This window comes from Sinocyclocheilus grahami, unplaced genomic scaffold (genome assembly GCF_001515645.1).
Source record: "Sinocyclocheilus grahami isolate Dianchi unplaced genomic scaffold, SAMN03320097.WGS_v1.1 scaffold7.1, whole genome shotgun sequence".
In the NCBI taxonomy this organism is placed as follows: domain Eukaryota; kingdom Metazoa; phylum Chordata; class Actinopteri; order Cypriniformes; family Cyprinidae; genus Sinocyclocheilus; species Sinocyclocheilus grahami.
This window is the reverse complement of record NW_015505186.1, coordinates 2,261,692-2,282,972: the sequence shown is the minus strand read 5'-3', so window position 1 is coordinate 2,282,972 and position 21,281 is coordinate 2,261,692. Positions and strand designations below refer to the sequence as shown.

The window sequence follows — 21,281 nt, the reverse complement described above, 5'->3', positions numbered from 1 at the left end:
TCTCATCTTTTTAAGTGGGAGAACTTGCACAATTGGTGGCTGACTAAATACTTTTTTGCCCCACTGTATATATATATATATATATATATATATTAAATTCCAAAACCCAAAAAGCAAAATTCAAACAAAAATTATTTCAAAGAGATAAAAGGACAGAGAGAGGAGTGACAGGAAGAAATAGAGGGACAGAGGCATTATTTACCCCGCTCTAGCTTCACGTCTGAGGCCCGTGAAAGGAAGGAACAATGAAAAGAGATGGGGGACAAAAGTATAGTTATGGAAAAAGAGGGATGGTGAGTTGACGGCAAACAGACGGCATGGAATGAAAAGGGAATTATTCATAGCCAATATCATAATCAGTTTATGGACATCATATTAGACTAGATTATTAAATTTGGAGATGGTAAGACTGTATGACAATATGGTTACAATTAATTTATTCAACTGATATATTTGTTTAACAAATGATGTGCATTTCCATGTTAGAATGACCAAACATGTATGATTACAGATGGATGACTGAATACTTGCTGTATTTCATTTTGGCCTTAAATTTTGGAGCCAAACAAGACATTCTACACGTTAATGCATTCAACAATCTCTATATGCTATAGTTACTCTATACTTGCAAAATCACATTTGATAGGACTTAACTGATCTTCCTTTCAACAATATATTGGTATTATTCTTGATGAAAAAAAGATTCTAGATCGTTCATATTACTTACTTGTTCCCTCCTCTGACACCATACCTAGACCCTCTGCTTTATTCTGCCTCTCAAAGGCGTTCAGGTCCAAAACACTGCAAAAGAGGTTAAAAGATTTAATGAATTGTTTAACTAATATGAATGCGAGGTGACAACAGCTCCCAGTCAGAATATACCTGCAGGTCTGCATTAGAGCCTGGACACTGAGGAAGAAACCCACATCTTTCTTGTCTTTTAGATAGTCCAGCATTTTCTGCAAGCAAATTACCAATGCCGTTACATCTCAGCATTAGTTTAGGGTCTAATTCACTGTCATGCCTCCATGATGCAGATGACTTTGATCTAACCTGTTGGACCTCACTGTTCCCACCATTTAGAATGGAAATACCAAGTTTTAGGGTGGAAGAGACCATGCAACCAGTCTCACCTGTACAAAAAAAAAAAAAGATTTTAAAAAGAATGGAGACCAAAGAGCTCAAAAAAAGAGACATGGAAAGAGGTGAACATTTACCCTTGCAGGCGCTAATCATCTGAAGGACCATCTCAGCAGCCCCTCTGTTGTGGAGACGTGACTGTTGGTAGAGGAGTCTTTGCTTTTCCATCTCTTTCTCCTATAGGGTTAAACATGGCAAAATTGAACCATCTGAAAGCCTTAACATTTCTCCTTTCTTACAATCTGTTTTTTCTGCTCAATCTCCCTGTCCCTCTAATTGAACTACAGCCATCTAACAATAACACTAAAATCATCTTTCTTTATAAGCAATAACGTTAATTTTCTATCTAATTTACTACTTGTCATTTTTAATAGTCTCATCTTATGGGCGATGGAAAAAAATGTAGACATACATCAAAGAAAAAAAAATAGGATTTTCAATCTAATTGGGTATTTCTAATTTTAGAAGCTGCTTTTTACTGAGACTATGACATAGGGCAGCAGTGAGAATATTAAGTTATTGTCATGGCAACCCAAAACACTGTTTGAGGCTTTCATCAAGTCAACCACAAACACTGCTAACGTTTACAACTTTCCTTTTCAGCAGTATCATCAATTCTTTACAGCGATTTTCTCAAATGTTTGTCTAAACATCTTATGCAACACAAAGTGAACATTTATTTATTTGAGTTAAAATGTGATTATAACGGTGTTAAGGCAAGATCAGGTTATTGTGAGTGCTTGTAAATGATTTGGGCCTTGCTGATGTGATTATTATTTTTATATTCGAAAATTCTCTTCTCTTTCAGTCATTTTCATTTAGCATGCTCCCATCATCCTCATTAGTTTTGGGACAGTCATTCTAATTTCTCACGTTTGTCTATCAGAGCAAGCGTTGGACTACAGTAAACTCTCCTGATGGCTTTGCATCTTACAGAGAAACAAAGAACCATGCAGGTGTTACTCATCTACAGCTCTGTCTCCTGGAATGTGAACGGTAAACTCAGGAAAGTGCTTCTGTAGAATATTCGTAACCCTTAACCCAGCAACATCTAACATAATTTTATTTGGAAATAAACTGGAATTGTAATTATAGTTTATCTTTAGCAAATACAATTCCATAACAATGTTATCATTAACAGATAATAAAAGCAAGCTTTTTTATTACAGACATATGTAAACAGTACTGCAAAGAGAAAAATTTAAACGCAATTACAAATGGTGGTTTACTTACATAAGCTCGCTTTGCCAAAAATTGTATAAATCATAAAGCGTATACGTTTATAATTACTGCATGCATAATACAGTACACCCCCCGCCCAAACCTCCCATCCCACCCATGCCACCCCCCTCCCGTGTAAGCCTGATCTAAGTAAGCACCCAAAAGTGTGGAATATATGGAGCATTTCTTCTTCCTATGTCTATACATATATGCTCAGCCTGACTGAGTGTGCGTGTGTGTGTATGTGTATGGCGTGCACAATCCACTTCGTTATAGGTCCATCTGTGTGTTTGTTCCTCTGTGTGTGTGTGCAGACTAGGAGACTGCTCTGGCTTTAACTGTAGTCTGTGTGTCAGTATACTATGTCAGTAATATTGAGAAAACAGTGATTAGTCACTTTCACATGATTATTGTGAATGAGTTAAAGGAAATCAAGGTAAGAATAGAAAGCACACAGAAACAATATGACAAATACGTTATCATTAGTTATTGCTCAAAGTAAAACAGCATATAGAAGTAAATGCACGTTCATTTACAAATCAATCTTATAGCTCATAGCAAGAAAATTATAAAAAACAATTCAACAAATGATTAAAAAGAAACAATGAGGATATAGCTTCTTTTGGACATCAAAGCTGCAACAGGTGAATTTTCACACACTGAGGTCTCAAAATTGCCTCATGAAATTATAACATTATACTGTATAATTTCGTTTTTTATAATTTTAGCATTATATGACTTAAAAGCTTCATGGCCAATCAATGCAATTTGTTGAGCAATTTTGTCATTTTTGCGACATATTAGAAAATTGTCACATGTTGCAGCTTTAGGTTATCCAAACACTGAATGGTACAATAAAAAGCATAAAAAATCTCCTTGAGCATAAACTACTAAACACATCAGAATAATGATGCTCTTTTGGTATAAAATATAAGTTACTGTTTTTGATGTTTCATTTATTGTATTTAAATGTATTCAGATATTTTTGTACAATTAATATCTGTGTTTAGTAGGTGGCTCAAAAAGCATAAAAAATCTCCTTGAGCATAAACTACTAAACACATCAGAATAATGATGCTCTTTTGGTATAAAATATAAGTTACTGTTTTTGACGTTTCATTTATTGTATTTAAATGTATTCAGATATTTTTGTACAATTAATATCTGTGTTTAGTAGGTGGCTCAAAGTTTAATATCAATTGTAAAAAAAGAAACATGTTAAAGATGATGCAGTGTAATGTGATAAAACATATTAGATGGAGTCAGATGGAGAGACAGAGAGCACAGCCTGGACAAAGAGACATAAAATGGGATGTGAGTGAATGGATGGATGGATGATACAGTGGTTGGTTTGGATGTCACTCGGGTCTACCACTTCTGTGTCTTCCCCGTCCCCAGCCCCCGGACTCCCCCTACCATCTCTGTCTGTCGCACCTCAAAGGGCATCTCCTCCTCTCCCCCCTCTTCCTCCTCCTCGCCCCCCTCATCCTCTTCACCCATGTGGCAACTCTAAATTCACCAGAGATGGACACAAAGAATGTTACACAGCATGAGATCCTGTGATGAAACCTTCTATGTATTTAAAAACAATTTAATTTTTTTTTAAATCAAATAGAAAAATGGCTTGACTGAAATGGAGAAAAGTTACAAGTTACAGTAAAGTAACAATATTTTAAAGATATAAAATAAATTACTAAATTGGTGATGATTGTTAACCATAAGACAGAGAGGTCTCACCTTAGCCATGATATCAGCATATGCCATGTATAAGTAATCTATATCCAGTTTACTGTGACAGAGCAGAATCAGGGAACAAAATAATTTAAGGAAATAAAAGACGCAAAAACATGCCTACATTTTAAATCCTAATTTATCGTAAAGTTGCTTTCTTTGTTAATTATAAAAACCATATAATTTTTAGATTAGAAATACATATTTAGAAATATAATTTTTAGATCATAATATGTGGTCACATTTCTTCGTATAATGATGGTTAAACTGTATAATTGACTGTTGCATTACTTATAAACACTGTACATTATAGAGTACTTCTAACCCTATTCATTACATATCTGTAAATTGTTTTTATTTTGTAATGGATGATTACATAACTTCACCAAAAGACCATGTGAACAACCTGAATAGTCACTGGTAATATAAAGAGGGTCTCACCTCTTCTCGGTGAGGGCTGTGCGACTAAAGTGAAGTATGAGCTGATGAAGAGGGTCTGGCTTTTTCTCCTTTTCTTCTTCCTCCTCTTCTTCTTCCTCCATTGCTTTCTATGTCATTGAGAAAAATAAATCTGTTACTAAATTTGTCTACAGGGAAAAACAAAGTTAACAGGAAATATACTCCACTCAATTTCTTTCACACTAAAATGCATCAGTTATTTTTGTTAATTTGGGAGCACATACAGACAGGTCATCAATCATTCTATCCTCAAAGGAATATCCTTCGGTTTGGATCCAGTTTCGCTTGTACCCATCCAGGAACATGTTACATGCTCTGTGCCTGAAAGAGAGACAATACACATTTATATATCTTCTCTAATCCACCATTATCTCTTTTATTCATTCTATGAATCAGACCGACTAGTGCAGAAACATGTATGCATGTTGTATGATTGTGACCTGTCCTGTCTCACCTGGGCAGGTTGTAAAGTGGAGTCATCCTAAAACAGGCCACCACTGCTCTACGTCGTTGCTTTGACAGCAGTTTATGCCAAACCATCTTTTTGGACTTGAAAGGGTGCTCAGTCTGTAAAAAAAATAACTATCTTAGGCCGTTTTCAGATTTTAAACCACATATGGAATGGATATTATGTTGTCTAGACTACAAACAGCTGAAGCAATTTGAGTTGGATACTGAAATATAGTGGCAGTGTGGGTGAGTGGTCACCAAAGTGTGCATTACTTGCATTGTACTAGGAGTTTCAGACCTTGGAATTCAAACTCACCACTTCAATATGGTAGAGAACTGCAGAGACCTCTTGAACCCGCGTCACAACTTTCTCTGGGGCATCTGCATCTTCTGCCTTTCCTGCCATTTCCTTATACAGTGCCATCTGCCAGCGCATAGACGGGTTATCAACCTGAGGAGAGAGATAGCACTCAAATTTCTGCAAAAACACTTTTTAAAAAGACTTTAACATCAGACATACACTCACCTTGCCCTGGAGGTGCAGGTTATTTTGCAAGAACTCTCTGACCTCCTCATTTGTGTCTTTCTATGGGTCAAAGACACAGCAGACATGCTTCAGTTTACCCGTTTAGTGGCCAACCTAAAGTTTTCATGTAAAACTTTATTAAAACATCCTAAGACAGACAGACAAATAGATGGGACCACACTACCAAAGAATAGCGTGTCTTGGCCAGGTTAATGAGCTCCTGGTCTGCAGGAGAGCACATGTTTAGTCCAATGGGAAGAATTTTCTTCAGGGCCGCCACAATGAGGGATGTTTGAACAGAGTATCGATCTCCCCGTCTCTTTTTCTTGGTACGCTCCACATCGGTGCCACCAGCCTGAGATGACAGTAACATTCAAAGCATGACAGCTGACATAGACATCATGAAATTACTTTCAATGAAACCTTAGCATCTTGTGAAACGATTTTCATATTGAATGATGTGCTAACAGAGTCTGTTGACCACAAAATGGACGTCCACCTCAAAAGTGTACCATCATTTTATTGAGCAAAATCCAAAGCTTCCTGTTCCCTCACCAGGACCTAGACAACTAAACAGACCAATCCATCCTTACTTGAAGGCATTATTTCAGTCATTAGATTTTATTTTTTAAGTTAGGACTTCTTTAGAGAACAGTCCTTAGAAATTAGTCATTCTGATTAATAGGTTCATTAAGAGGGAAGGAAGGGTAAATGTTCAGGGTTGCTTTTTATCAAAATAGACAACAACAGTGGGGCTTAGTGGGGAAGACAATTTGTAGTAGGTCTGAAGCTGAAATCTCAATACTACTGTAACTTAACAGAGGTGACAGCATCAAAAGGGGCAAAAATCATTCAACTGCAACATCATCTTAGCTCAGACACATAATAGAAGCAGGCACTACAGGTTGGCCGGTGCTGTAACGTGTCAGTGCAGTTTAATACACTCTATGCACTGAAAAGGTCTGCAAGGACATGCACAGTCATAACATGCTCAGCCTCAGTGGGTGGAGGAGGAACTGCAATCCCACACTCAGTAACAATAACAAACACATTCAGTGGAGTTAATTATAAAACTAAGGGGAAACGATTGCTTTTGACTCATTTTGGGTTGCCAACCTTAAAGAAACCCAACCCATAGAGACAAAGGAAATTATTTCTGTAATCTTGATCACACGCGTCCTGTTTGCACCAGTTTTGCCCCTCCAAACCAACACACTCTCAGTTTTAGAAACTGGGCCTCATTTAGGAAACGAGCAAAATACATTTTATGTAACGGATTTGAATGCAACAATTAAGTAAGAAAGGTTTTAGACAAATTGCATATGCTTCATTAATGAGACCCATTGTGTGTGAGAGAGAATAAACTGTAGTTGTTTGAATCTGAATTTGAGTATTGATCTTACTCGTAAAGCCTGACTTTTTTTAATGGAACAGTTCACTGAACCTTTAGACAAATATTTTAAAAAATGTGTCTGCATATGTGTTTTGCGGAGTATCCTTTATTTATTATGTCAGGCTGTTCTGCCCTTTGTATCAAACACCTTGCTTGATTTGGCAATCAGAAAACGCCTCCCAAAGACAACAGAGTTGAGGAATCATCTCTTAGCGTTACTATTGAACATGGAATAACGTAAAACGAATGTGCCTTCGGATCAACTTAAATCAAGGAACAATAACAGCCACATGCTCTTCCCTGTTACTGTACACTCTTAAAAATAAAGGTGCTTCAAAAGGTTCTTCAAGCGATGCCATAGAAGAACCATTTTTGGTTCCACAAAGAACTATTCAGTCAAAGGTTCTTTAAAGAACCATCTCTTTCTTACCTTTTTATAATCTGAAGAACCATTTTTCACCACAAAGAACCTTTTGTGAAACAAAGGTTCTTCAGATGTTAAAGGTTCTTTATGGAACCATTTAGACAAAAAGGTTCTTCTATGGCATCGTGAAGCACCTTTATTTTTAAGAGTGTACTGCTGAAACCCTTGCTCACACTTGTGATGACATCATATAAGGACCCAACAACATTATATGCAGTACTTAACCTTGAACAGCGGGGGGCACTAACTTAACTGGAACTTTTATTAGACTAAACGCAGAGTGTTTATAGAACAGCACACAGGCTTTTATGGTTCATACAGTATGATACAGCATACAGAGCTCAAACTAAAATAGGAAAAAACACCTCACTTTTATTCAGAGGCCCAGTCTGAGCAAAAAATGAGATGGTCTTTATACTTACATGGAATGGCATTTATATGGTCAAAACATCAGATGAAATTCTGATAGATTCCAGCTATCACTGGATATGTCCTAATAATATGTATTCTTAGTAAGATTATATTTAAATGCTTAGGTTTATGATGCAAAATCAGTTGTTTTAATTGTTAAAAAAATCCAATCCAATGATGCCTGAGAAATGGACAAATAACAGTTTCTCAAAAGCCTGATATATAGGGTTTAATATTTACATTTTAACATGATTTAACATGATTCTTGTTTACTTTATAAAAAATGAGTAAAGTTTTCACAGCAAAAAAAAACAATCCATGATCTGAAGGTGATCATTTATAGAATTACACTAAAAGGTCTTTTACTTGTTAAAAAAAATATCCACCTTATTTTTCAACGCAAAAGTATGCAGTTTTCTGTGAATGTGCGAGACTTACGGTTCATTAGCCACTGTAGGGAAATAATGAGAAGAATAACAGTGCAGTAAAGGGGAAAACTGTTTACACTACAAACCAGTGTGTTCATAAGACAATATTAAAATAATACGGTAAGAAACACCAGTTTGCAATATCAAGCAGCAAAACAAGCTGTTTTATACAGCTAAAAATAGCTGGAAGCGGATGAGACCGGAAGCTAAACCCATAAAATGTACAAATGGCCACATTCACTCTAACGGGAAAAAAAGGAGGGTAATACAGTAAACTTTAGGGTTACGACCATTAAAAATCATAATAAACATGGCCTTTGTGTGGGTCTCATAACTTGGACCAACACCTCTTTGTCTGGGTCTTAAGGGCTCTGGTATTGGTCAGGATTTGGCTCTTATATTCATTTCAACCCTGGTCTGAATAAATCCATCTATTCTGTAATTTGAGCTGTAGACCACTATGTTAATGCAACTGAACAATTAAAGCCAAGTTTTAGAGGTTACATTAGTTCTAAAGTGTGCAAATGTAATCCCTTTTTCCACAATCCCACCTCAATCATTTTCTTTTGATTGCATCAGGGGTCATGGGTTAAAAGGGGTGGATGGGGAGACAAAAATGGAACAATATGGAGATGTGAGCCATTGGGTATAAGTACGGCAGCAATTCCAGTTAAGGGGGGGATTAAGTAGGCACACATTAAAGGATGGACTCTAACTGCCCCCTTTTGTCAAGGAGGATGTATGACGAAATATACATTAATTGAGGTCAAATTCTTTCACATGAATCCAGTTTAGGAAATGAACTGAAATACAGTTTGAATCATTTGATGTATGCATTTCTGTCTCAGTTGACTTCCTGAACAGATTAAATATTGACCCCAACCTGCAGCCATTATACAAAAAGAAAAGGAAGATAAGAGATGTATGAAGATCCCCATCCGAACTACAGTCCAACAGATGCAAACTGCTGTACAGGGTGATGGCACAGGCCTCCAGGGGCTCAGACCCTCTGCGACGGACATGGAATCAAGTGCCATGAGCCTCTACAAAGAGTTCTTTCATCAAACGCCTCCATTCAGACTCCCCCCCTCACACACTGGCAGGACGACAGGCACCCTGTGGCCCTTGTGTCTGTGGGGATGGGATGTTTCTTGAAACTGAGAGGGCCTATCTTTTCATCTGCATCATAGTAGCCATTTTACCCATAATTCTACTTATAATAAAATTATTATATTCTCTCAAATTCACATGTTCAATTCTGTATCTCTTAGAAATCCAATCCATTAGGAGTACTACCATTTTGGGGGAAAAACAACAACCATTATGCTATCTAGCATGAAATCTATCCACAAATGCAGCATGTAATGGAGAGTGTGAGACACTAGTCTGGTCAAACAGTTGAGAAGTCACTGTTATGCGTGTATAGAGTGTGCCAGTGTGTTGGGGGGGGTTGATGAAATGCCCCCCCAGATGTGAGGTGCCATGCGGTAGCACAGCAGTCGTGCAGTCAGAGAAGCTAACCTCAGAGTCCCCGGTCTAGAAACCCACCAGCATCCAGATGAGAAAAAGAGGACAGGGTACAGTCAGAGAGAGAACACCATTAACACTGTGATCTAAATCCTGTAAAACGCATCCGAAAAGCACTTGTCTTTGTGACAGCAAGAATAAACGCAACGTCTTCAGAAAACGCATGAAAGCACAGCATACTTTACCTTTGATGTGGAGCTCGATGCCAAACAACCATTCACTTTTGGTTTATTAACTATTTTTAAAAATCGCAGCATTTACATTCACGGCATTAACAACCAGTGTTGTTATTGTTAACAAATGACTGAAGATTGTTTTTGGTAACTGACATAGTACAGGATGAAATTAGTCTCAAATTTACTAACAACAATAACATAACATTAAATAAAATATAAATATTAGTTGAAAACTTAACTTAAATTTTAGAAATGCTGCCTTGGCAACTACATGAAATAAGTTTAAACTGATGTAATAAAACTGAAATAAAAATAAAGCTAAATAGATATGTTTAGCTTTATTAATTTTGTATTCATTAAAATTTTTTTTTTTTTAAATAACTACTAAAACCTAAACTAAAATTAAAATGAAAACTAAAAATATAGAAAAGGCAACTTCAAAATATTAATAAATACAATATAGAAATAATTCTAAAGTAACACTTACAACAAAACTATTATGCAAATGTGATGAATGAATGAATGTATAATTGTCAAAAAACTAATATAGATGTATGAATTCACTCAATAAAAAAAATACTCTGACCACATGATAATCAAATATCGAAGTAAATCGTTAGTCAAATATGAAAGTCTATGTCCCATTGCTTGCACATCTCAAAGGGCCTCACCTTGCTCATCTTGCTCTTACTGTCAGCAGTGAGAAAGGACATATTGTTAATTTCATTCATCACCACAAAGTTTTGCTCCTCTCGCTTGAAATTCTGCAGAGAGAATGAGAAGATCAGTGAGGTACACAGAATTGTAGATCGTTGCGTTCGAATGTCATATACTGTGGCTTCAATTAAAGTATTTATCATGTATGCTGATACTGCGAGTTGTGATGAGTCAGACATTTGTCTCTTACATGAGATTTGGACCAGAAGATGAAGACCTCTCCCACCATGCGGAACAGCTCCTCAGCATCTGGGTCCCGGCACGTCAGCCATCTTGCTCTAAAACCCATGCGACATTTAAAATGTCAAGAGAGCTAAAAATGAATCCATTAAAAAACAAAAAAACCTACACAGGAACCACAAAATACCTGTTGTTATCCACATAGCGGATGAGAAGAGGGTACAGCGCATATAGGTCTCTACAGAGAACTGCAAATTCATCTCTAATAGTGCCTTCCTCCTCGTCCCCCTCAGACTTCCCCTCCATACGCAGGTGCTCCTCCTCAGCCACTACTTTAGCTGTACGCTTCTTCAGCTTCTCCATGGTGGGAATGAAATGGGATTTGAGCATCTCTGCTTTGGCTCGGCTCACAATAGGCTGGGAGAACACTGGATCGAGACAAGGATATTATGTTGAAGATCAGGTACTGAACCTAAAATACAAACACAGACTTGAGAATCAAAACCTCTCGTACCTGCAAGCCTCTTCATCCAGGAAGCTTCGTCAATTCCCAAGTTGTTGACCACAATTTTCATGATACTTCCCAGAAGCTGGTTGAGATGATCGGAGGTGACGTCTGTACACAACTTACCCTCCAATTCGGGAAAGATCTCCACTCCTCTCTCCCACCAGCGGGGCAGATAGTTACACAGCATGGGCAGGGTGACCTCGATCACATGAGGCATTTCAGTGTAGCGAGCCCCCGATTCAGCCAGGTCCCCAATCTCTTTCAATAATATGTCTAGCTCAGGAATGTCACACAGCTCATGGACATGGTTCGGAAGGCCCAGGACTGTCGATTAAAGGAAGAATAAAAGTCAGAAACAAATACAGAAATGGATATATATATTACCATTCAAAAGTTTGGTGTCATAAGATTTGTAAATGTTTTTGAGCAGTCCCTCGTGTTCATCAAGGCTGCATTTTATTTAAATATAAATACAGTAAAAACAATAATATTGTGAAATATTATTACAATTTAAAATTACATTTTAAAATTTATTTTATTCCTGTGATGTAAAAGCTGAATTTTCAGCAGCCATTACTCCAGTCTTAAGTGTCACATGATCCTTCAGAAATCATCTGATATCTGAATTTGGTGCTCAAGAAACATTTCGTATTATCATCAATATTGAAAACAGTTGTGCTGCCTAATATTTTTTGTGGAAACTGAATTTTTCCCCCCCAGAATTCTTTGATGAATAGAGTTCTTAAGAATAGCATTTATTTGAAAATTCTTCTGTAACATTCCAAGTTGTATCATCGGTAGTGTAGCTGCAAAGAGAGGACTTACTTGCTCTTTCTCTAGGTGTCTTGGTAGTGTACACTGAAAACGCATTGTATTCATTAAGATGGGGCTCCAGGTAGGCCACAGGCATGGCTGCAGCGAGATGAGCAAGACATTCTCCAAGGGCTGGTCTATGTCTAATGTAAATATAGAGGAAAGTTATAGAAACCTCAACCACAGTCACATCACATACAGACTTATACACACACACACACACACACACACACACAAATACACTCTTAACAAACCTCTCTGCATGAGGTGTTTTTACAGTTCCAGAAGAGTAGATACTACACGTGATTCGATAACAGGACATCTGCAAATCGTCCACTAACAGAAACAAAAAGAGACAGGTTAATTTAACTACATTTTAAACTATTAAAAACATACTGTATTTATGTATTTCAGTTTTCAAAAAAAGTCCTTACGGATAACATCATCTCCAAATTGGTGTTGAGCGATGTGGTCAAACAGTGAAGTGAGGACAGGGAGCAGAGCTGTTGTGGTGTAGTTAATATTCTGGGATACACCTTTAACCGGCTGAGAGATAAAAAACAAAAATAATCGTGCCATGCAAAAACAATGCAGCAAATTATCTTTGTCATATACAGTAAGCATTACTCAAGCTGTACCTGATTGCCTTTGGACACTTTGCCGAGTTTGAGGTTCTCCACCATCTTTTCAATGTCATCAGCTGCACTCTCAAAGAACAAACGCAGTCCTGCTTTTACGATCTCAGGTCCAGATTTCATCACAGTTCTGTTAACGTCAGAGAAATAAAAATAAAATAAAACTGCAACATTTATGCAAAATGCACAAACTTCAAAATTCATTTCAGTGACTTACCTGGCATCAAGTGACCGTGCAAGGATATGAAGGCAGTTGACAATAGCAGGTGCATCCGTACCTGTGCATCACAAATATATGGTATTACATCAAGGACAGAAATTCTGTTTTTTTTTTTAGACCCATAGGTAAAGCAAATTAGATGCTCTACTTATTTAGTTGATGGAGAGCAACGCAAAAAGAAAGCAAAGCAGTAAGAAAACAGAAAGGAAAAGTGATGGAAGACAGCAGAGTAGATATCTTACCAAAGAGAAACACTCTGTGTCGCACCAGGGCAGACATCTTACAGAAGATGCTGACACCAAATAAAAGGAAACCAAAGGAACATGATGAATAAATGAGAGAAAAAAGGAAAAGAAGGCAGCGAGAAGAACACTGGGTGAAATAAACATAATAAAATACATGAGGTAAGAAGATTTGGACTTGTATTTGCCATAAACATCTGGTAAAGTGTCTGCAAGTGTGTTGTTACCTTGCAATCATCTCTTTTTCCTTGTTGGAGGCATGTCCGCCACTGCCCAGGATTTTGGCAGGTGTGGAAAGGAAGTAGAGGCAGTGATTTTTAAAATATTGATTTATTAAAGGCAAAAGAATCTGAGGACGACATAAAAAAAAATTAAAAAAAAATCACAAATTATTCACAGTCCTGTGCTAATGTTCAGATGCTGAAAGACATTTTGGGCGTACAGACCACGAGAGCCTGACCTTGGCGAAGAACTTTATCTCTTGTTCGTGTGGCGACTTTTCCACACGGCCGCTGCTCACAACAGCCTCTGTAAACACAAATGTTACACAAAATTTAGTTTATTTCAATTATTCCATTAATTAATGCAATAAGGATAAAGAAAGTAGTACCAAGATGGGCTATGAATTCCTGGGCAATATCCATCCACTTTAGCAGCTTCTGTAGGAAGCCATATGCAAAGCGCTTCTCAATAGAGGAAATGTCACTTTCCATATCTTTGAGCCCTCTGGACAGAGAGATTTTAGACAATCAGAATTATAGCAATTACAATATTTTGGCGTATATATGGGTTTCAGAGGCTCCTGTACCTTGTCACAGCATATCCATTCAGCTGGAGAAACTTGAGCAGCTCATATGACTTCTCTCTATCTCGAGCCTTTTCTTTAGCCGTCAGTGTGTCATAAGGTACTAGCAACGGGTGTGTGCCGCCCCCTAATTCAAAAAGAGAGATGTGGACAAACTAAAAAGAGCTGCAACTAAAATACAAATTATAATAATAATAATACTGCAGCAAAACAATTTAAAAAATGTTTACTGATGAGACATTGGAGAAATGCAAACCTTTTGCTTGTAATTCCATTTTCTTTTTGCGCCCCCAGGTGTTGTGGTAGTTTTCTGCAAGCTGCTCTGCCATGGACTAGAACACGTAGTGTGTGGTTAGCCATGATGCTTTCTATTGTATTAAATGTTGATACTGAACTAAATGGGAATGTGCATTAGCACTGTGTACCTGTAGCTCTCTGGAAAGTGTCATGCCTGAGATATCAATGGGCTGAGGGCTGTAGCCATGACTGGGGTCATAAGTCGCCTATGAAAATAAATTAATTATAATATCATGCTTATATGATAGTATGCAGCTAGTATTTGGTTAGTATCTCAAGATATTTTTCCACTCTGTCCTTACCTGTGCAGTCTGTGAGATCTTACGAGCTGTCTTCTTTTCTGTTTTCTCATCATCTCCATCTCTGGCTTTGTCCAGCGTCCACTCCCACGCAATCATGGCCTTGATGGACTCTTTAATGGGCCAGCGGTAGATTTCTTTATCCTAATGCAAACATTATGTAATTAAAATATATGAAATAAGGCTCTTGCAATAAACAAAAAGAGCACTATGAAGTCTGAGAGAGAGTCAAATATCCCGTTGTGTGTCTTGCTTTGGACTTTTATGTTGAAAATTTGGCTAGTTTTAATGCCTTTCCTAGCTGTCTGTTTGCAGTGTCTTTATTGATTTATTCATTGATTTAGGTATTATTGTCTTATTAAGTGTTTAATTGGTGTTATCAGCATTGGTTCTTGTTTTGTTTAATGTTTTTTTCTGGTTCTAATATATGCTTTTGGTTTATCGTTGTTAAATTTGTTTATTCTGCACTTGGCTTTAGTGTTTACTTGTTTCTAAGTTCACCATAGTGACAGAGAGAGTGAAAATCTAATATTATATGTATGATGTCTGTTACCTTTTCAGAGAACGTTTTGTAAGGCCTGAGCATGGGATGAGTCTTGGCATTTTCATCCAGCACCTCACCAAAAGTCCAGTTGTTTTGAATCTGATGGATTATAAGGCACTGGTAAGACTCTTACACAAATAAGTAAATAAACGAATAAATCAGAAACTAACCACCTAGGAACCACTCTTAACCTACTACCAACTATCTAGCAGCACCCTTGCAACCTACAGACCCCTAGCAATGAGTTACAAAAAAATAAAATAAATAAATACATAAGTTAACAAATAATAAAATGCATACCTTTTCAAAAGCCCATTTATCGTGTGTGTATTCTGCATATCTGTTGATGAAACCGTCCAGCTTCTCTGGAATGATAGTGCTATAAGAAGAGAACATTAAAACGGCTTAAGTAATCAAATATTTGACTTTTTGTTCATTTTATTTATCACGCTTGACAGAATAATTTAATAATTAAACGTACTTGGTCGTATCCACAGGTTTTGGATCAAAGTTGCCCTCAGCATCGACAGAGGCCTTTTTCTCTGTTTTGGAGGAGTAACTGGCATCCACATAATCAGGAGGAATCGCTCCAGCAATCGCACATATACATGGCATGGCAATTTTAAATAGCTCTGCATCAAATTTCTGTTGTAGACACAAATTATAAAAGCTACAATGTTACTCTGTCTTTTCACTACATATTGGGACAGAATAACACTCTCAAACAGCATCTTTTGTGTTTATTACACAAAAGAGGGTGTATTCCCACCTTGTGGGCTAGAGATTCAAAAATTCCCCAGAAGAGTTTACGGGTCAGATGAAGCTCCTCCTCTGATGATACGCCAAAGTTAGCCCAGCCATTAGGCAAACAATAATACTTCCAACAACGCTCGTAATGATTAGTAAGCAGCTGCAAAATAATCACACAGGTGAGATAACTGTAGAAACAAGTTTAAATGAATAGTACCTACTGAATGTGTAATGAAATAATGCCATACCTTAAGGGGCATTTTAGCATACTCGTTCAGAATCGGCACGTCAAACACCAGCCGCCTGAGGAGGTGCTGGAGCATGGATGGACGCAGGTACCTGTAAAGCAAACATTACATAATAAATCACCATCAAAATTATGCAAATAATGACATCAGCTAAGGCTAAACATGTTTTGAATGCACACTTGTTGTTTTATTACTGTTTGCTGCTGTGCATAACACTCACCTGCACAAAGACATGAGGCATTCCTCAATAACATCCCTCTGAGCTTTGGTTAGAGAGCGTCCTCGGGACAGTCTGTAGATGGTGTGGAGCATGGAGTCGATCATGATGGCACGGTGGTCCGTGCCGGCAAATAAAGGAGCACATTTAGTGATAAGAGGAAGCACGGCGGAGCACAGGTAACGGTTCAGCGCCAGGGCCATTTCGGTAGTGCTGAATGCAGCCTTAGAGAAAGAACAGGATGGTCATTGTGACAGTACTGCAGACAGTTATGTACAGAGAATGTTGCAAGCTAAACTTGAGCCCACATTTCCCATGTGAACACCACAGCTCAATATGTCTCATATTATTTGAATGCAATCACAGACAGCATTTTTGCTTGTGAAGAAAGATACAGTAGGTATCTTACTGTGTCTAAGGAAGCTGCTGCTCTCATGTCAGGCAGGAAGCCCACTTCCAGTACATGCAACAGGAAGTCCTGGTTGTCTATGCCATAAACTCTGTCCAGGAACAGGACCATTGGTGCTTTATGATCAGGCACAAAACTGGCAGACATCTTTGGCTCAATGATGCTGTTATCTGAAATGTAATGGGCAAAACAGGAAGTGTGAGAATGGTACGAATACATGCATCTATCTACAAGCTCTTAACTGATCATTACCTTTTCCAAAAGCAGGTATCTGGAATGGCAAGCTGATCACACCAACCAGATCCTCAATAGGCACCAGAGACCTAAGAATGGCCCTGATTCTCAAAGCCTCACCTTTACCAGCTTGGATCAACTATGCAAAACGGGAAGTGTGAGATGTTCAATTAATCAGATTTATTATCACTCAAACATTAGCATACAAACACACTTACATGCATCTCAGGTGCACAGCGACCCAGCAAATCAATGAGAGCTGAGTAAAAGGACATGATGGCATTTCCCAGGTGCACTCTGTTCTCCTCATGCTGCTCTTCACCTCCAAACCTGACACAACATAAACAAGAAACACTCAAAATCCTCTCTACTACATATTACTGTGAAACCAAACAAGCATCACACTGGGTGACTTTGTCAGGATAAAATTAAGGATAAGATGTCAGGATAAGGGAATTTGCACACACATGGGGAAGCGTCTGTCTTTTTTAACAGTGGGTCCATCTCTTGCAGGATCTTCTGAGATCTTAATGGCCTCTTCAATGGCAGCAAGCAGACCGTTGCCCCCTTCTCCTCTCAGCGCGGGACCAAAACACTCAGGCCTCCTGATCAGCAGTCGGACCACCACATTAGCGTTCTCCTCCACGCTCTCTCCTGAAATGAGAACATTACATATAATGTTGAAAAACAATTCAGTTTAATTTAACTGAATTTAATTTAATTTAGGGATATTAGATGGGATCTGTTTCGGTCCAACAAAACTGCACCATAAATTATTATTATTACCATTATTATGTAGTCATTAAGATTGTCACACTAACAAACAAACCAAGAGTATACAGTATCTAATGTATGCAAACTACACTCCTTTTTCCAGTTACAACCATCATCACATTATAAATACAAACCATTAACGAATACAGCAAAGCGCAGGAAATCCAGATCAGCGCGGGACCAAAACACTCAGGCCTCCTGATCAGCAGTCGGACCACCACATTAGCGTTCTCCTCCACGCTCTCTCCTGAAATGAGAACATTACATATAATGTTGAAAAATAATTCAGTTTAATTTAACTGAATTTAATTTAATTTAGGGATATTAGATGGGATCTGTTTTGGTCCAACAAAACTGCACCATAAATTATTATTATTACCATTATTATGTAGTCATTAAGATTGTCACACTAACAAACAAACCAAGAGTATACAGTATCTAATGTATGCAAACTACACTCCTTTTTCCAGTTACAACCATCATCACATTATAAATACAAACCATTAACGAATACAGCAAAGCGCAGGAAATCCAGATACTTCTCGCCTCCGCAGGGATTCCACCCAATATCTGGGTAACCTTTTGATAAGAGCATGGGGCAACTCTGCAGACCACAACCTGCCAAGTACTTCACCACCTGCATAAACAGAGAAACAAAAAGAGTTTTCTGGCAGCCACAAAAACTGGTCATAAAGTTTTCCGTTTGTACTCTAGGTTGACAGACACACCATCTCCAGGTCTTGCTCTTGGAGGGCCAGGGCAAGTTCGTTATTATCGATACAGGATGCAGCAGCAACATCAAGAGGAGTGGAGCCACGCATTCCTGAAAAAAAACGTTTACTGGTTGACTGATGTGACAATAAATAATAAACATTTATAGCATATAATGAAATTTAAATTAGATTTAAGATTTCCATTTTAACTAGGCTAAACATAAACACACATACTGGAGATGAAAAGGAGAAACAGCTTAAAAAGGTGAGTTTCTCTAAAATCAGACTTTACCCAGGCCAATGCCACTGTTCTGCAGGAGGTAGCCCAGGTGATCAAACATTGAGCGCTGATTTTGTCTGCTGATACGGCAGAAATAACACAGGAAACGACAGCAGTTGGTCACCATTCGAGGGAATCTGATCTCCTGTTCAGAGAAAATGCAAATTATATAAAAAAATCTTTCAAACCAATCAAATGTTTGAACATCGCATTAAAAACTTTTGTTTGTGTCTTTTAAAAACTGCGTACCTTGGAATCTCCACCTCCAAGTACGTTCACCATAACCTCCATGACCGTCTCATGCATCCCCAGAGCTCTCATCAGGTTGGGGTGCTGGTAGAATACCCTGTTGCTCATAATATTTCTGAAAGAGAAAGACACAGCATAGTTGCAACTCCAGCGTGCTGTAAATTCCTGACAGTGTAAGCAGAAGATATCTTTTGCAGTTGCTATTGTTACTTTAAGGGTGCGATCATGCCCTCACCCAATACTTTGGATCATCAGCCTCTCCTCTTCAGGCCCCATCTGTACGATGAGCAGGGAGCGGATCTGTCCCAGACACTCCAGTAGCTCCATTGTGTCTTGCACAGACACTGCATTGATAGTGTAGGCTTTGGGCAATGCTCGGATCAGCTCACCCAGGGCGTCGTACTGTCGGTGTAGCAGACTGAACATGAGCCGCACCAGCTCAGGGTTCTGAATGAAAGACTCCTGAGCCCAGTGGATCATGGTGTGGGAAATCAGCTCCTGCAGAGTACCTGTGACACAAGAGCAAAGGTTCATGTAATTATGGTATGGAAAAAAGGGACTTTGAAGTCTAATACAAAGTAAAAAGGCTTTTACTGGGTTTTTTATCTTCTTCAGGTTCAGGCTCAGCCTCTGGCTTCTTTCGCAAGCTTTTAACTTTCGTCACTAGTCTCAGGAGGCGCCCACGCAGAGAGGTGTCCAACTCCTCTTCCTGCTCGTCCTCTTCAATATGAACCCCTTTAACAGAGGAGAATACATGTGACTCCCTACATCAGGGCTATTCAATTGGCGGCCCGCCAATCATCTTCACCCGGCCCGAGAAAGAGTATGCAGGTCGCACATATGCCTTGAATTGATTTTGCACTAATTAGTTTGTCCACAAGGTGGCAACACTGGCCCAGGCCAGCCGAAAAAGAAAAGGAAGAGACGCAATAACAACAATCTACCGGAGGCCGCAACATCAATAGACGGCAGCGCTTACAAGTGCTTGTGTGAGGGAGTTATGAGATATCCACCACATCTCTAGTGCTATCGGTCATAACTTCTGACGAGTGCTGACACTGGACGAAGATTATTATCAAAGGAAGTAGCCTATAGTTTGAAAGTCTGCGCTTTTAGCGGTACACATATGCTGAGCCGCTTCAGACAAGCAACGCGACAAAGTTCAGAATCCTTCAAATTTATGCAAATGAAGAGCGACTTTCGGGAGCGACAGCCAATAGGAAAGAAGACGGCAGAGCTCATGTGATCGCTCTCCTCTCAGCCGTAGGTAAACATACGCAATGGAAAAAAAGTAGGCTCTTGCCTTGTCCAAATACCCACACTTGCGGTCTTTGCACTTGACTACTACTTATATGACGTATTTCCTGTATTTGGCCCAAGTGTTCAAGTGTGGATGAAGACCACAAGTGTGTGTACAACATTTCATTACCTGATGGGACACACTTATAGTGTTGTAAAAACGCAAGTGTTTACAGAGTTTACATTTTTATTTTCAATACTTTGCATTTTAAAATAAACTTTTAAATGTCTGTTCAGTAGTCCTTTAACAGATGACAATTTAATTTCTGGTGCTTCTAATTAAAGGTGCAATAGGTGATTGTCTTCAGAAACATTTTTTGTTATACTAGTTGAAAGTCTCTTCACATCCCGATAGCAATTATTAAGTTAAGTGGTCTAAATGTATTTGTCTGTATTTATATATTCTGTGGAAGGCGTAGAATCAAGAAATGTTCGCCCAATCAAAACGCTTGGTCCGAGCGTTTTAATATGCTTTTCTACCTGCCTGTCAATGTATGTATTAGCACCGGGTTCGCGCAGACAGGATACGTCATCAGCGCGTTCACGCACGCTGTGCAGACAGAGCGAGGATGGCAGGCAAACATCAACAACCCGATCTTTCTTCCTGGTATTGTAGTACTTTTAAAGATTTCTCACTGGTGAATGACACGATGTAGCCCAGCGGTTAATCTAGTCCTCGCGCCAGCTCGTTAGAAGTGAGCCACATGCATGAACTGTGATCCGATCTATATGATCCCTACACAGTGTTCATTGCTCCCTACTCCCTGAGCGGGGGAAATCCGTTGAAGTTTACTTCACTTCAGAACATGGGCTGGAATTGGGAACCTGATGTAGCCTATTGTAGTAATGTTGTCTCTGGTCTGTGAGTGTAATGGCAGTCCACTTTGGCGACTTCAACATTCATCTGGACAAGCCTTATGCTACAGACTTCCATTCACTCCTTGCTTCATTTCTTCATTTGA

General features: G+C 38.5%; 1 protein-coding gene across 1 annotated transcript in view; it reads right to left on the bottom strand.

The window, feature by feature from the left end:
- Positions 1-21,281, bottom strand: part of LOC107589453 (ryanodine receptor 1-like) — a 48,400-nt gene that overhangs the window by 10,521 nt on the left and 16,598 nt on the right. The window contains exons 41-87 of the mRNA XM_016277907.1: positions 19,615-19,755; positions 19,256-19,529; positions 19,021-19,135; positions 18,779-18,916; positions 18,702-18,705; positions 18,507-18,601; positions 18,280-18,415; positions 17,468-17,658; positions 17,223-17,318; positions 17,023-17,143; positions 16,771-16,940; positions 16,365-16,585; positions 16,145-16,235; positions 15,916-16,056; positions 15,628-15,791; positions 15,447-15,525; positions 15,156-15,245; positions 14,606-14,746; positions 14,432-14,509; positions 14,263-14,338; positions 14,010-14,133; positions 13,812-13,927; positions 13,662-13,729; positions 13,429-13,550; positions 13,202-13,251; positions 12,957-13,017; positions 12,743-12,869; positions 12,539-12,650; positions 12,359-12,440; positions 12,117-12,247; positions 11,298-11,615; positions 10,971-11,211; positions 10,794-10,881; positions 10,558-10,650; positions 5,712-5,882; positions 5,528-5,587; positions 5,318-5,452; positions 5,006-5,118; positions 4,776-4,872; positions 4,534-4,640; positions 4,099-4,150; positions 3,796-3,870; positions 1,218-1,317; positions 1,054-1,133; positions 883-959; positions 728-801; positions 203-220 (exon numbers count right to left, since the gene is read on the bottom strand). Coding sequence (XP_016133393.1) covers positions 203-220; positions 728-801; positions 883-959; positions 1,054-1,133; positions 1,218-1,317; positions 3,796-3,870; positions 4,099-4,150; positions 4,534-4,640; positions 4,776-4,872; positions 5,006-5,118; positions 5,318-5,452; positions 5,528-5,587; positions 5,712-5,882; positions 10,558-10,650; positions 10,794-10,881; positions 10,971-11,211; positions 11,298-11,615; positions 12,117-12,247; positions 12,359-12,440; positions 12,539-12,650; positions 12,743-12,869; positions 12,957-13,017; positions 13,202-13,251; positions 13,429-13,550; positions 13,662-13,729; positions 13,812-13,927; positions 14,010-14,133; positions 14,263-14,338; positions 14,432-14,509; positions 14,606-14,746; positions 15,156-15,245; positions 15,447-15,525; positions 15,628-15,791; positions 15,916-16,056; positions 16,145-16,235; positions 16,365-16,585; positions 16,771-16,940; positions 17,023-17,143; positions 17,223-17,318; positions 17,468-17,658; positions 18,280-18,415; positions 18,507-18,601; positions 18,702-18,705; positions 18,779-18,916; positions 19,021-19,135; positions 19,256-19,529; positions 19,615-19,755 — 5,454 coding nt within the window. The remainder of the gene's footprint in view (positions 1-202; positions 221-727; positions 802-882; positions 960-1,053; positions 1,134-1,217; positions 1,318-3,795; positions 3,871-4,098; positions 4,151-4,533; positions 4,641-4,775; positions 4,873-5,005; positions 5,119-5,317; positions 5,453-5,527; positions 5,588-5,711; positions 5,883-10,557; positions 10,651-10,793; positions 10,882-10,970; positions 11,212-11,297; positions 11,616-12,116; positions 12,248-12,358; positions 12,441-12,538; positions 12,651-12,742; positions 12,870-12,956; positions 13,018-13,201; positions 13,252-13,428; positions 13,551-13,661; positions 13,730-13,811; positions 13,928-14,009; positions 14,134-14,262; positions 14,339-14,431; positions 14,510-14,605; positions 14,747-15,155; positions 15,246-15,446; positions 15,526-15,627; positions 15,792-15,915; positions 16,057-16,144; positions 16,236-16,364; positions 16,586-16,770; positions 16,941-17,022; positions 17,144-17,222; positions 17,319-17,467; positions 17,659-18,279; positions 18,416-18,506; positions 18,602-18,701; positions 18,706-18,778; positions 18,917-19,020; positions 19,136-19,255; positions 19,530-19,614; positions 19,756-21,281) is intronic.